This window comes from Mus musculus, chromosome 1 (genome assembly GCF_000001635.26).
Source record: "Mus musculus strain C57BL/6J chromosome 1, GRCm38.p6 C57BL/6J".
Taxonomy (NCBI): domain Eukaryota; kingdom Metazoa; phylum Chordata; class Mammalia; order Rodentia; family Muridae; genus Mus; species Mus musculus.
The window spans coordinates 97,973,578-97,989,379 of record NC_000067.6 but is presented as its reverse complement, the minus strand read 5'-3'; the positions used below and the strand labels follow the sequence as shown (position 1 = coordinate 97,989,379).

General features: G+C 39.3%; 1 protein-coding gene across 20 annotated transcripts in view; it reads left to right on the top strand.

Moving 5' to 3' along the window:
• Pam (peptidylglycine alpha-amidating monooxygenase) overlaps positions 1-15,802 on the top strand; it is a 274,763-nt gene that overhangs the window by 106,474 nt on the left and 152,487 nt on the right. For 17 of the 20 annotated variants that reach the window (XM_030252190.1, XM_030252187.1, XM_030252186.1 and 14 more), the window contains 2 exons: positions 12,121-12,523; positions 13,475-13,595. In XM_030252190.1, the coding sequence (XP_030108050.1) occupies positions 12,423-12,523; positions 13,475-13,595 (222 nt within the window). In that variant the 5' untranslated portion in view covers positions 12,121-12,422. Of the gene's footprint in view, positions 1-11,001; positions 11,130-11,602; positions 11,805-12,120; positions 12,524-13,474; positions 13,596-15,802 lie in introns of those variants that run through there. The other 3 variants (XM_030252167.1, XM_030252177.1, XM_017319282.2) reach the window with 3 other exon arrangements.

Sequence of the window (15,802 nt, the reverse complement as noted above, 5' to 3'; positions counted from 1 at the left end):
TGGTGCTTCTCCGTCAGTCGCCATACAGTACATTGCATCATGTAAAATGCCCTATTCTACAATACCATGCTCAGGAGATAGGTGAGTTTCACTAGAAGAATCCACTTGTCTCATAGAAGCCCCAAGTACCTGGTTTGGTCCACCATTCTATATTCTGTTTGTTCCAGAAATACCTAACTGGGTTTGGAATATAAATATGTGTTTTCCTCTACTGCAGATTACTTGGGCTGGTCAGATCTGTGAGTCTGAGTTTATAGAGTCTGTCATGAAACATAAAATTGTGACTTAATTACCAGTCAGTTCTTGTGCACATGTGTACATGCGCGCGCGCACACACACACAGTTAATAATGTTTTAGTGTTTCCTTGGTTTTAAATGCCCTCCAAAAACTAAATGATAAAGCTTGTTCTCAGCTAGTAGAGCTCTTGATAGGTGGTGGCAACTTTAGGAGGGAGGACATGATTCAGGAAGTAAGTCATCAAGGGCATGCCTCTGTGGGGGTCATGGTGTCTCTTCCTCCGGTCTGCTTGCTTCCTGGATGTCATGGGATAAACAGCTCTGCTCTGACACTCCTTTCCCACCAAGACATCTTATCACAGGTACAAAATGATGAGGCCAAGGCACAGCTGATGGGAAGTAAACCTCAGTATCTTTCTTTTTAAGTTGTTTGTGTTAGGTAGTATTTTATCACAGTGGTTGAAAGTTGAAGCTATACTTTGCAATATAAATTGGAAAAAATATTGACTACATTAATCACGTGTTTTCAGTTGAAATTTTAGTGGACAAAGTTACTGTATTTGTCCCACCCATCTAATTTTGCTTGTGTGTGTGTGTCTGTCTGTCTGTCTGTGTCTGTCTGTCTGTGTGTGTCTCTGTGTGTGTCTGTGTACAATAGGATAACTGAATTGAGTCAAACCATGCTTTTTCTCAACTCTTCAGTAATTGTAAAGTGTCTGCTGTCTGAACTTGTTCTACTATCTGAAAAGATACTTGAAGATAAGCTATAAATAGATCCAGAATGAACAGTGCTAAATTGGGAAGATCAAAGAGAGATTTTATATTTCTACTGATAAAGTCACATCCAAAACCCTAATATTAGATTATGATTTCCTTGGTGCTTTATTCTACAGAATTGGCCCCAATTGTTTTGTCTCTTTCAAGAGCCCTTTGATGGGCAATTGAACATGGTCCTCACTTTTAGCCCATGTGAAGTAGATTGCTAAAATAAGACTTGGAACCATGTTTTAGACTCCAGTTCTAAGACATTTGCCCTATATTTCATACTAGTACATTTCCTCCCCAAATTCCCAGAGAGTGTGGGTGAAATTAACTGTAGGAAACAATTAGCATGTCTTATTCCTAGGTGTACTATTGATTTTAATTATGCATGACTTAAAATATGAATTCACTTAGGAACATTGCTGAATCAGTTATTGTTCATTTAGCTTTTATGTATGTTCATATAATACCAGAAGTATAACCTGGTGATTGACAACAGTTCCTGCCTTTAAATTTGTGTAAGTCTGAATTTCAGTCCATATGTCTCTCCTTCCACAGGCACCAAGTTCCTAAACTTCTCAATTTCCCTATCCGAAGGGGAGAAAATAGTGAGTCCATTTGCAGGATATTGTGAAACTCAAAACACATCATATGTGCAAGGTACTTAAAGCACTGCCTTCGGTAGCATCTACTCTGCAATGTTAGATACTGTTATAGGATGGTTTCTTTAATGTATAGATTCTGAAACGTCCTCATGTTTAAGAGGATTTTTCTTCTTTAATATAAGTAATCACTTTTCCATGTGATCTCACATTTCTCATTCTTATTTTGGTTAAAACTGGAAACTGTAACTACTTCACATTTTTCCAAGGAAACTTGAAAACCAAACACTGTAATTACTCAAGAACAGAACTATAACTTCAGTGATGCAGAGAGGAGATGGAGATGAACTTGGTGTGCTCAGGTTTGTGTCTGGGGAGTTACCACTAGGACTGCACCAAGTGGTCTCTCATGAGCCTGTAGGCTCATGGGCATCTTCTTTTCTGAGCTCTCAGTTTAGTTCCAGGTATATTGCAGATCTCTCTGGGAGACCTTGTAAAGAGGATTAAAGATGGGGAAGAGCAAAGCCATTCTGTAAGTACCTTGTGAAAGTAAGTCACTTCTTCCTAAGCTCAGGACAGCAAGAAACAGTTTACTAGCAATGAAATAAACTCACCGCCTGTTTGTGCAGCAGCATCAAAGAAATATAAGAATGCTTTGATCATTTTCAGGCAGAAGAAAATTATGAAGCTCTGTGCTGATAGTTCATGGGGAGTTTGGGGGAGCTGATCAAAGAAAACTGTTATTAATATGGACCAGAAATTAAAATCTTTTCCCATGCTGCTTCATTATGCTTCCACTGGTGAATTGCATATTTAAAACTTCAGATGGTCATCTTGTGATTAATCTGGACTTTATTGTAGCTTCTATGTTTTCTAAGCAATTGTGTATAACTATATGTACTTGATAATGCCATTCAGATTGCATAGTTGAGAGACTGAGTGGGCACTGTGTAGTACATATTATGTTTAATCCTTTTAGGTTACTGTAAACCCAGTTACACAGAATTATATAAGAGGAAAACGTTTTGATGTTCTTTCATGATCTTTAAGAAAAACTCCCATAAGCTTTCAATTATGTAATAGAACTATAAGATTATAGATTTCACTTTGAACACTGTAATTATACAGCTGAGAGACTTAAAGAAGAGAGGACCAAAACTTTTGTAAAAGGAAGAGCTGTATTTATGGGCATTTGATTGTGAGGATTCAAACATTTGAAATGAAAACAAAGAGTCGTTTGCAAACACCATTCACTGCTGTGGGAGGAAAAAAAAAATCCTTCTGATGAACATAGGAAGCAAAAGAAAATTCACTATTATTTCCAATAGATTTCTTAAAGGAAAAGAATATTTATTCTCTAAGTGCAGGGTCTACGTCTGAGCCAGTCTCCAATGGGTAGCTAGAATGCCTGCCTCTGACGTGTTTTGGGAAGCTCTTAACAAAATAAAGAAGTCAGTGCTTCAGGAATAACTGTGCATGTGAAGGTAGAGCAATAAATAGGAAAAGTCATAAAAATCTCATTAAAAATGCATTGACTAATGGCAAGGGATCACAAGAAGAGCAGGTCCTCATCTCCACACCACATCCTCAGGGTGCTGGCATAGTAACATTTGCCTTTAAACTCAAGAGGCTGCCTCCCACTATGACAATCTAACTTTCTCTAAGCAGAAGAAACTGCTAACACAGAGACCTTTAGAAGAAGATGGCAGTATTAATGCAAAAGATCTTAATCTTTTAATACCTGTCTGAGTGGGTTACTCGGTGATTCATACTTCATTGAAACAAGCAACTTGACATTTGAAATTTTGTCAGCTCATTTGGGATTAGTTACAAACGACTTCCTGGTAAACTCACTAAAGACGGAGAAGTAAGTTTATTAATTTCTCAAGTGTCGTTTAGGACAGCTTATGAGTCTGACCCTTGTATACCTCTTGGTCTAGGACAGAAATCACTTAGACATGAAGTCTCTGTATGGTATGGTTGTGAAACAGAGTTAGCAGCCTGTCTATTCACTCAGCTAGGATGTTTAAAAGAGGAGCAAGGCGACAGCTGCAGCTGTTTTTACTTTCCCAAAACTAAATTCTATGCTTAAAAACCAATAAAGTGCCTGGTGGACAGATAAGTAAGGATGCCACCTCTGTGACATCATTACACACTGCTAATGTTTTGCTGTGCAGGTCAGCAGTCTCCTGAGACCCTACCAGAGCAGACCATAGAGCTGCAGGACAGTGCTGCTTGTTGGCAGGGAATTAGATACCTGTGTGATCACAAGTAACATTTATATTAGTTGAGGCTGAGAAAGTTGATTAAGAATTATACCTCTTGCTATTTTCTCCATGTAAGTTTTTACAAAACCAACTCATTTGATGACTATCAAACCTATTTCAAGGGCATCTAGTACAGATCCTGTAAACGAGCAAACAAATATGTGTTACAGTTGGCAAATTGTGAATGCAGTGCTCCCATACAGAATGATACCGGTAGAAGATATGTCTGGTTCTTCCTCCTAGCCCCATGTGCTTAGAAATAAGACTCAGACTCAAAATATATTTACAAATACCTAAGCCATATAGCTAGGCTCTTCTCTGACTTGGTCATAACTAAAATATCCCATTTAACCTATTCTACATTCTGCCACATGGCTGGTTACCCATGCTCAAGCACCATACGTTTGTACTGCTTACATCTTCCAGGGCTAATCTCCTGTACCTGACACTATCATAGAATCCTTTCTGCCTCCCAGATATCCCACATATTTCCTGCCTAAGCCATAGTCCATCAGATTTATTACTGACAGGTGCCACATCCATGCAAATATAAGATATTTTTTGAACAGATACCTCTGGAACTTTTAACATATATATTCTAACAGATATCAAGCCCATTTTGATGTACAAGCAAAGGATATTTCAGAGTGGCAGCATATTAAAGGTCATGAATCTAAAATAAATATAAGACCATCTGGTTTCTTGCTAATGAAAAAGAACTGATGAGGGGAATTGATATAGCACTTGTAGATGATAAACTTTATGGATATGTAGGGTAAATTTTCCCATGCTACATAAAGAAAAGAACCTTAAACATCAGTGATCACAGCATAAATGATTTTAAGGTACTGGGTAGTAAATGGGATAAGTGGGCTAGGTATAAAAAAAAACAAAACAAAAAGCAAATGGGGGAAAAAAAAACACTATGATGATTGCAGACAGGCCTTATGATAGTGAAAACTACTCCTGATTTCAAAGTCCAAGAGCATATAGGGAGCTCTGGAGATTATGACCAGCCTGTGGCCAGCCTGACTAAAAGAAAGACTTGACAAAAACAACAAAAACAAAACAAAACAAAACAAACAAAAGAACCTACTTGGCACAGCTGATTGTTATCAGGTGGAAATGATAGAAATCTGACTTTGATGTAAAATTTTGAAACCATTACTTTGATTTGGGGAAACAGTTGAGAAGACCCTTGTAAGCCAAACTGAATGTATCTTTGCATCATATTTGAGGCATAGCCATTTGCCTTTGCTTTTTTTCCTCCTGTGTTGCTAAATGAGAAATGTCTATAAGGATTTAGAGGAAATCTCAATGTTTCCCACTGAGGGAATGAGTAGAAGGCTAGTTTACATTGGGCAGCTGACTGTCTACCCTGAGCGGGATTGCCTGTTCTCACCATGTTCCAGTTTCCACTTCTGTAAAAGAGGAATAGCCACAGAAACTTCCCTACTGAGAATTATGATTAAGGGCCTACTGCAGAGGACCTGGAGAGAATAATTGCCTAATAAACATTGATGATGCCCTGTATATGTGAAAGGTCTGTTTTGTATTGGGTGGTATTTAAGAACATGGATGCTGAAATTCAACAGTCAGGATTAGAGTCCAAGTTCTACTGAAACATAAATAAAACAGTAAGTTAATTTTCCTGGAACTCAGAGTCCTCATCTGTAAAAGAGTAATGAATACCCAATCTTCAAAGTCAGAATTCAGTGGTGTGGTGTGTGTGTGTGTGTGTATGTGTGTGTGTGTGTATGTGTTCAATGCATGTGTGTGTTCAATGCATATATATATATATATATATATATATATATATACATACATACATACTCAATAGAGAGCATACATGGAAATAAATGTTTTCTATTGTTTTCATAGTCTTTGGAAGCTCTGTATTCATAAACACATTCTTAGACTTTTATGTGTATTAAAAAGGAAAGACACTGCATTGGTTAAACTAAACTTCATCTTAATGAACTACAACAGGAATTCTCAGGCAGGGTTATTTTACCCATCTGATGACATTTGACAATGTCTGTTGACATTTTAGGTTGCCACAGCTCAGAGGAATGCTGCTGGCTTCTAGTGGGTGAGGGCCAAGGCTATGACTAAACATCTGGTGATACAAAGGACAGCCTGGCACATCAGAGGATTCTTCAGCCCGAATATTAATAGTGCTGAGCTGCTGGGACACTGCACCACAGCTGTATTACTAGCATAGCATTTAGTCTGTGATCTTCCTAAGCAAGTAAAAGGCTGTTGCTTTCTTTAAACATCACCTAACTCTAAGGTAACCTATAAATTGAAATATGAAGAACCTCATTTAAAAATAAGATATTTTTAAGGCACATATGGCTGTGTTTTCTTGTGGTTATAAAAGAAACCCTAGCTGATGAAAGTTAAGTTTATTTTACAACAGCATGTCAACAGAGAGTGGTAGCCCCCTAACCCCTTTGTATAAAAATATTACTTGAAATGCAATCCTTTAAGTTAGAGTATCTTTGATTTTTAAATATATCCATTTACTTTTTATACTTTGTTTGATCAACATTAACTTCCTTCATTTCCATTCCTGAATAGTACAATCCCAAAGCCATTAGGTGTAGTACAGCAGATAGGCATTCAAGCAATAGGACAGGTGTCAGGTCATAGAGCTTACAGGAAGAAGGACACATGGATATGGTTGGATTGGGGACATGGTGTTTTAGTCAGCTTTCTGACAGTGGATCAGATGCTTGAGACAATCACTTTGTAAGACGTCAAGCATTGGTCCACAGTAGATTGGCCCAGTTGCTTATGAGCCTGCTATAAGGCAGCAGACCTCTCAGGGAGAGTGTTTTAGAGCACAGCCATTTATTTCATTGCTGAAAACACAGGATAGAAAGAGAAAAGATCTAGTTTCTCCTTATCAGCTTCAAAAGCATGCATTCAGATATCCAACACTCCCTTTAGGCTTTACCTCTTAAAGATAAATGTTCTGCCACCTTCCAGTGGTGCCAAAATATCCTGTGGAGGACATTTCAGGGTCAAGTAAATCATGTGGTGCTATCAGAATCCAAATAAGGTGAACCGTCCATTCTGGGATGTCAACAGAGGCCAAGTGGGATGAAGAGCAGAAAGAACTACTACTCTAAGAATCATGGGCAAATGGCAAAGAGACACAAAGGTAGCTTTAGAGAGGGCTACATCTGAGACAATTTAGCATCAAGACAATGTACTTAAAAGATCGGAAGTAACGTTAAAACCTATTGAACAAAACAGAGAACCTTAAGCCCATTGTGATAAAAAAAAAAAAAGTTGAAAGTCTGATGAAAAAGTTACCTACGAAGCAAAAATAACCTCCTCACCAAAAACGTTAATTAAAAGGGAAAATATTAACTGGTGAATAGATGACTTTAAAACAGTCAGCATGCACATGGTCCTAGCTAGACAAAAATTGGTATAATGAAAACTTCCAGGGGTGGAGCTCAACTGTGTGACCAATAGAATGGCATACTGTAGATAAATTTCCGGTGCTGCAATCATAAAGGACTACACTGGGAGAAGCCCGCTGCCATTTGGTAAGGATACTCAAGCGGCCATTAAAAGATCACAGAGTGGGGACATTTTACCTTCCCATATCTAGCACTGGTTGCTAGCCGCATAGTAGGAAGTACTTTTTAGTTTTTTAAGTTGGATTATTTATTTGTATATGTATATATGTATGTATGTGTGTGTGTGTGTGTGTGTGTGTGTGTGCACGCGCACATGCGCGTGCGTGCGCATATGCATGTAGAGAGCTGGATTACTCCATATGGGTCTTGAGACTTTTAAGTCTTAGGTCTCCAGGCTTAGCAGCAGGTCCTTTAGATGATATGGCATCTCATAAGCCCAGATGTACCCATTTTAAAATGGAAATCCCCCTAAAATATCTAGGCATGTATAGTCAGAAGGTCAATAACTTCATCTTTAATATTTTTAGAAAATAGATTTTTGTACTATAATTGCAACACTTCTCTGAGATTCTTAATTTTTTGGTTATGCAAAGTGAAAATAGTGTATTATAAAATGCTCTTAGCTTTAAAAAGAAACATGTCTCTTTAAAAGGAATACCTTCATATGCTTTTAAAGTTTTATTTTTTAAAAAATATTACCAGTCTGCTTTTGATATACATTCAGGTAGCTTCCAGTGCTACTAATAAAAGCATCTAGTTGTTTGTTATTGTGACCAGTGCTATTAAATACCATTGTTGACATGTTTGTGTTCATGGTTTAGATTTTGTTCAAGAAGAAATTCCCAGAAATCCATATGCTGTATGAATGTATATGCATCGTTTAGTCTGTTTAGTCGTGTCCTTCTAGCCTCAGACAATCTCCTGAAAAGTAAATGAAATTCATAATTTGCTAGCTATTTTTGTTTTCATTTTTTTTTCTTTCCCGACACAAGAAAGCACTTTCTGTAAAACCGGGAATTTATCTGTCTGATTATCACTGTCCTCAACATGAAGGCACTGAATATGTATTTGGAGCAGCAATAATTGCGAGCATTTAGTACACACTTAGCCCTGTCCTTAGGAGATTAATTCACTTATTCCTGGAATAGCTCTTATGAAGTAGGTGGTGTGATCATTTCTGTCAGTGAAGAAATTAACGCATAGGAAGGCCGTGTACTCACTCCAGCAGATAGAGCTAGACACCCACCGGACAGTTTTCCTTCAGCTACTCAGTTGCCACAGTCTTCCCCATCTCTCATGGAGTATACTAATCCATGAACAAATGGTCAAAGTGCTTCTCTGAGTCTTTAACCAATTGCAGATTTCAGGGTTTCCTTTTATCTTTGTTAAATAAAAGCAGTGAAAGTGACCCCAGGTAGTTTTATGGTCCTCTGCTGCAGCCCCAACTTACTCCCTAATGATCGTCTTCCAGAATTAAAACCCATAAACTGGAAACCGTCCTTGCCTGGTGAAATTATGGATGTATAAACAGTATATGTGCTTTATATTGCAGATAAAATAGGGTGCCCGGGCTGGCTGTCTCTAGGAAACAGTCTTTATTACTGCATCTCAAACACATCATGTCCTCTTTCCCACCTGGGCTCCTTGGCTTCTGCTGTCTGCTATACCAGGCACGCTCAGGCTGTGCCTTCTGTTGAAGTTGCCATCTAACATTTCTTCTTGTTCATACCATCTTGAAGACACTTCCCTTTCTCAGATGTCTGAGGTGCTTTTATGGTCTTTTCTGAGACTAGTGCTTCCATCAGTTGTGTGAAGTTCTTACCTCCGAAGTAACTTACCTTCTCCTTTTAGTGTTAGTCATATGAACAAACCCAAACACAGATCATAGTGTTTTGTGCATTATACAAAATTAAGTAGTTTTGAATGAATAAAAGCATTGTCATGGTAACATATAATGTGAATTTTAAACATCTTGAGAGAAAAAAACTGGAATCCTCTATATCCTACATTAATAAGGATAATAAAATAAAAATGAAGTGGTAGTGGTTAAACATATTTATTATAGTATTATAATGTGTATCGCATCTTTGAAAGATTTAAGAACCATAGTTCGCTTTCAGTTCTATAGTAAAAGGTATTGTATTTATGGTTACAAATACCACCTGGGCTTCTGCCCACAGCTTCTCTTCTCTTCTCTTTAAGTGGATGCTTTAGGGACATCAAAGGTAATAAAAGCAATCAAAGAGTTCAGTGGAATTTTATTTCCAAGGTTAGTACTAAAGGGTGTGCTCCAGTTACAGAATTTTAACAATAAGTTTGTTTTCGAGTATTTTGTTTAAGGCCAAGCCTCCTTGCAGCTCAAGCAAGGACTGTCCTTGAACCCTGTTCTGAATGGAACAGAATTCCTTTCCTAATATATACACTTTTCAAAAGAGAATTTCAGGGAATGTTCTCCATTGTCACTGGACAGGACTGTACTTGTTTGGGCACTAAGACACTGGTGTAGCCTTCAACATTAATGTCCCCATCCCCAGGAGGCCTTTTCCTTTACCCAGAATAAGGACATCTCAAGGTTTTTGTTGCTGATTTCAAACAGGGAGCCAAAGGCAAAAGTTCAAACAAACATTAACAGTCTTCTAAAAACACCATTGCTTATGCAGATCACCTGTGGTCCTTGGGTGCTGGCGAGCCTCAAGCATCCCTGAAGTAGTTGAACATTAAATTTTTGTTTATATATTTGGTGTGTGGTATTTAACTTAGATAGTGCTGGCCATGATGAATATCATTCAGTTTACAATTCATGTTTATTTATGTTCTTGGTTTTTACACACACACACACACACACACACGGCATAAGCTTCACTATACCATGAGTTATAGAGGGAAATTTGGAAGCTAACATATTATTGAGGAAAATGTTTAAATTATTGAACTATCATTCATTTTTTGTACTAGCAATTGACCTTAGAGCCCCTTCCTTGCTAAGCATAAACTGTACCATAAAGTAACTGTCCCCAGCTCCTGACTTTTGTTATTTACTGTTATTCATCAAATCAACTGATTTGATATTCTTTGGGCCATATTTATAAATATGGATTAAGCATTTAGAACTCTATTTTATAGAAGTTATTTTCACAATGTACCTGAAATATTTTAAATTAATGCCAACTATCATTTTCAGATTTAATTCCTAATCTGAAAAATGTTCAGCTCAACAGACAAGTCTATGTTTGATTATTTAGAGTTTAGCCTATTGAAGTCCTAGGATTTAGCTTAGTTGAGCTGTATGTGGAATGTCACATATTCTGTGTGGCTTCTGCAGACAACAGAGGGAAGTTTCCCCTAAGCCTGAAGGAGTTCACATTGAGTATATTGACAAAGATTAGCCCAGGGAAAAATCATACAAACTTAAACACTTGGGGAAGAGGGGAAAGCACAGTATAGTGGACAAAGATAGGATTGTGACTCTCCCACTAGCCAGAAATATTCATAAACACGCCACTTTTTTTCTGTAAGGGAGGTGGTGTTTGCAAAATATAGACTGCACATTTTTATTGGCTTTAATTAAGGCTCCAGAAAATCACCTCCCAGAAAAATCACCCCTTTGGTATTTGTGTGTGCCTGGGCTATGTTCTGGTCATGGGAACCTGTCCAGTAGGGGTGCATTTCTGTTTTCCATACTGAGATAGTAGGGTTTCAGGCTGAGCGTGGAAGACAGCTGTGTTCCCTTCTGCAGCTGAATATTCGTATTGGAGAAACACAATGCTTGTGTAGAGAGGAGGAAGAAACATAAGAGGACCCTGATTTAGCACCTTCTTTTAAAGGTTGTTAATTTCCTTTTCATAAAACTATTCAACTTAACAAATCTGCCATAGTTTTGAGGTATCCTTCCCTGAGCCCTCATCTCTCTTATTCATATTAATATGAAGTTCTTGACCATAGTCTTTCTAGATATACTTCATTTGGAGGATGGCTGAGACCCTTCCCACTCCTCTCCCACCTTTTTCTAATTCTCTTACTAGTTTCTAAACTTTATGTAGGATAGGATATCTTTGGGGATACATACCACAACAGGAAGAAATTATTGATTTGTATATTAGATGCCAGATTTTTAATGGGCCTTTGCAAGGCGCGTTTGTTAACTGTAGGGTTTTAATTTGTTTTAAAGTAATGCTGAGAACTTGGGCAATTGCTTATGTAGAGATGTCTGTGCAGGCAGAAGGTATCTCTCTCTACCCCTTCTCCTCTGTAGCCCCGCTGTGCTTGTACATGGGATGCCTTTGTTCTCATATTTTCTGCCCGATTATCGTGGTCTCTAAGTGCTTTGTCTTCGCCTCTCTGGTTTATTCCTTGTGCCTTAGTCAATGATTTGAGTGAATAACTTTGTTTACATTGAACGGAGATCTGGAGCATGGCTTTCTTTTTGATGAGATGAGAGAGTGATAAAGAAACCCGGAGAAGTGGACTAGATAGAAAAGGAAGGCAGGGTGAAGAACCAGGTAAAAATCGGAACAGTAAAATAAAAAAAAAAAAAAACAAAAAAACAAAAAAACAAAAAAACAAAAAACAAAAACAAACCCTGAGTGGGTGGAGGGGAGGAAGAGCAAGCTAAGGCAGGACAGGGGCTTTGCTCAGGGTCTGTGAAGTCACTGGGGCTTGTCGCTGGGGTGGAGAGAGATCAACAGACCAGCATTTTCCCCAGGCTTGGGCGCAAGCTTGTGAAACTCCTCGTGTATTAAGGAACCTCAGCTGGGATTTGCTGAGGACAAATGCTGTAATGTGTTAGTCATCCATTATCGGCTTCTATTTTTGCAGGTTCCGAATGATGACTGACGCGGGTCTGCGCGATAGCCCTCACAGCCCCTGGCGTTGTGAGCGATAAGGACCCTGCTCATCCAGCCCTGTGGCTGCACCGGCTCCCGGACGCTCTGGAGGGCGGGCGGCTCCCGCGGGCGGGCGGAGCGGACTCCAGCGCCGCTTCCCACGCGTCCGGAGCGGACGGAGCGGACCTGGCTGGCCGCGCATCGCCCTCGCCTGGGGCCATGAAGTAGCTGCGGCCGCCAGCCTTGCCCTCCCGCTGGCCCGGCCACTGCCCGCTGCCCCGGTCCTGCGCGGACATGGCCGGACGCGCCCGCAGCCGCCTGCTGCTGCTGCTGGGGCTGCTCGCCTTGCAGAGCAGCTGCCTGGCCTTCAGAAGCCCACTTTCTGTCTTTAAGAGGTGCGTGTTTGGCTTGTTTGTTTTCTTTAGACTGGAGGAAGGACGTTGGGGTGGGTTCTGTGCATGCTCCTTAGAAATGTAGTCACTTGAAGTAACCTGGTTCTTGGAAGAAAAAAAAAAACTCTACAAGGCTGATTTTTTTCTACCCAAAACGTCTTCCAATTTTAGCTCAGTAACTTCTCCTGAAGTGCCCCTTGCATTTAAAGCCCACTCAATCGTCCTATAGCCAAGCTGCTACCCTGGCTTTCGGAACTCCAATTAGAAGTTGTGATTTCCAGAACTAATCGCTCCCTCTTGGAGAAATATTTCAGAAACTGCAATATAGTTGTTTAGACTTGAATGCCTTCCTATATGTAACAGCTGGAGGAATAAAATATCAAGATAGATCGGTGGTGGGGAGAAGATCATTGGCTGTAATAGCTCACTAGGAAATATCGAGCTGTATACACGCACCTCGTAATTACCATATGAAATATTTATGTACTTGTACGTTTGTAATTCACATCGCAGTCTTTATTTCGCCCTCATATAATTAACTGTACCTAGCAAGGCTGTGCTTAGGGTTTTCTGTTGTTTATTTCCGATTAGTAATGTTGGACGCTCATAGTTGACAAAATGCCACGGGGTTACAGTTCACAGTCTTGCCACTAGAAAACTAGCACGGATGTGAGGATGATAACGTCTTCATTAAGTAGAAATAAATATGGAAGTATAAGCTTTTATTGGGTCGAACTTTATACCCTGCTTAGTTCTTTTGGCTTTATTTTGCTTACAAATTGGTTATAAGTTGTTCATAGACAATAACATGATTCTGGGAGTTAGGATTGTTACAGAGCCATTACATCTTATAGTTTTTATTAGATCTATATTATTAATCCTTAAACTTAAGGACATAGGCTTTATTTCTGTCCTCCCTATTATGTTCAAGGATGTTCAAATTATCTCCTTAAGGTTTAAAGAAACTACCAGATCATTTTCCAATGAATGCCTTGGTACCACCAGACCCATCACTCCTATTGATTCTTCGGATTTTACACTGGATATTCGCATGCCTGGGGTCACACCTAAAGAGGTGCGTGGAATTCTGTCCTTTTATTTTTCACCTGTTCTGCGCAATGTCTAGAATTAAAGGTAAAGCAAGGCATTTGCGTGTATAGCTGTGGTAACTTCTTTGCTTTCAGACTTTCCAGGTGAGGCTGGAGTCCTGTCAAATGGGTAAGACTTCAAGGGAAAATATTCAGTTAAATTAGGCTTATGAAAAGATTACCCACTTTGTTATTTGTGACTCAAACAGAAACTTTAAAAAAATCTATGTTTTGAGACTCTCTATGGAGAAATGTCCTCTGTAATACAGCGCCTAAATGTGCGTTACGATAAGGCAAAGTGTTCTAATGAAGGGAATAACGCTGAGCAGCTGCATCCACCAGATTACTGTGTCTTTAAAAGATGCTTCCAAAGCCGCCACCGTTAAGGTAGAAAATCTTGCTTAATACCAAGAACTTGAAAAATAAAACATTCCACGGTCTGGAAAGTTAAGGGAACTATTCGCACAGGTGGCAGAACGAATTTTCTAGAGCTCTCTTTTGAAGAGATAACAGCAGTGCTCACACAGACGTGTCGCAGAGCATGTGAAGTCGAACAAGGTTGCTAGGCACCCCATGTCTTAGCACACACAAGAAGCTAACAGTGCCACTGCCGTGTGTGTACAAGGTGTTTCATTAAGCATGAAAGGCCAGAATTAATTACGCTCTGCAGCCTGGCAGTGCGGGGATTTATGTATGTCATTAAAAGATAGCCCTGTGCTTTTTGAAGGGCTGTGGACGGTGGGAGGCCTGGATGTGGGAGAGCTGACAGATGACTCAGTCTTACAGATAATGCACGATTTGATTTCCTCTTTTTCCCCTGTACCACTGGGAAAATAAAAGTATTCTATTTGTTGAGGAAAAACGACTTTTGAAATGGACAACCAGAAGCTCTAGGAAATACATAGGCCTCTTACGTCAGGGTAATACCTGACAGTATTTGAAGACCTGAGTATGATTATCTGTAACTACTGTAGAGCTGTGAAGGACATGGCCCACACTGTCTCTGCATGACCACATCACCAGACAGATACCTCTTCTGTACATTTTATTTCTGTCCTGGCCCTGAGTTTTGTAATCACCTTGTTTAGTATTTAACAACGACACTAAAACCGGAGCACGAAGGCCATAGTCCCCAACCCAAGAAATTAGCTGTTTGTTTGTTCTCAGTTTTAAAATGTGGTTTTAAACTGTATTTATTTAAACTTAGCTGCTGCTTCTTTTTATACAAAATAATCACTAATTGGTCATCTGTCTTCCTTCCTCTCTTTCCTCCTTTCTCTTTCTTTTTCTCTTTCTCTCTCTTTCTTTCTTTCTCTCTTTCTTTTTCTTTCTCTCTCTCTCTTTCTCTTTCTTTCTTTCTTTCTCTCTCTTTCTTTCTTTCTTTTTTTCTTTCTTTCTTTGATTGTTTCCCTCTATATACTGTGAGCTACCCCAAACCTCCTGGTACTCTTCCTGTCTCGATCTCCTCGTTGCATGAGAGACAGGAATGAGTAAGAATGCCCAGCTTCTGTCTAAAACAGTCTAAAAGACAACTTGTCTTATATCACGTTTCCCACAAGAACATCATCGTTTTAATCAAATAGTCAATTAGAGCTATTTGAAAATATTCCTTTATTCTTATTATTGAGTAACAATAGTAGACAATTCTGTCTCAACCACTACTCTCAGAAAGAGTAACCAGAAGAGTTAATTTAAAAAAAAAAGTGTGGGAGAGCTTCGTTTTCATAAATTAAATCTTTATTCAATTTTAGAATCTTACGTGGAAAGAAAGCATGCAGGGCTTAAACTGCTGGCTGTTTGTCTTGCACTGCAGGCCCAGGACTTTGGCTCGTGTGGTGGCCATTTGTTGGTTGCCTTGCAGCTGAATCATTCTCCTCTTTGCTCTTTCTCTATAAGACCATGTGGTTCCCAGGAGTCAACTCAAGAGGGGGCATAAACCAACCAGGACTAGCAGATGGCTGGATCTGGCTTCCCTACCATGGTGATTGGTTGCAAAAAAGATATGTGTATTAGAGTAGTCCAATCAACTATTAGGACTTTTGCTAAGAATGTATCTTTCTCTTGTATAAGTGGCAAGCATGGAGCCCTGGTGTAACTAGCCTTATGGGAATGGTGTACCTAGAATAGTATAACAGAACACATTGTAGAGAGGCTGACCCAGTGGATGTTCCCGGTGATCTCAGTCTTGTTGGCA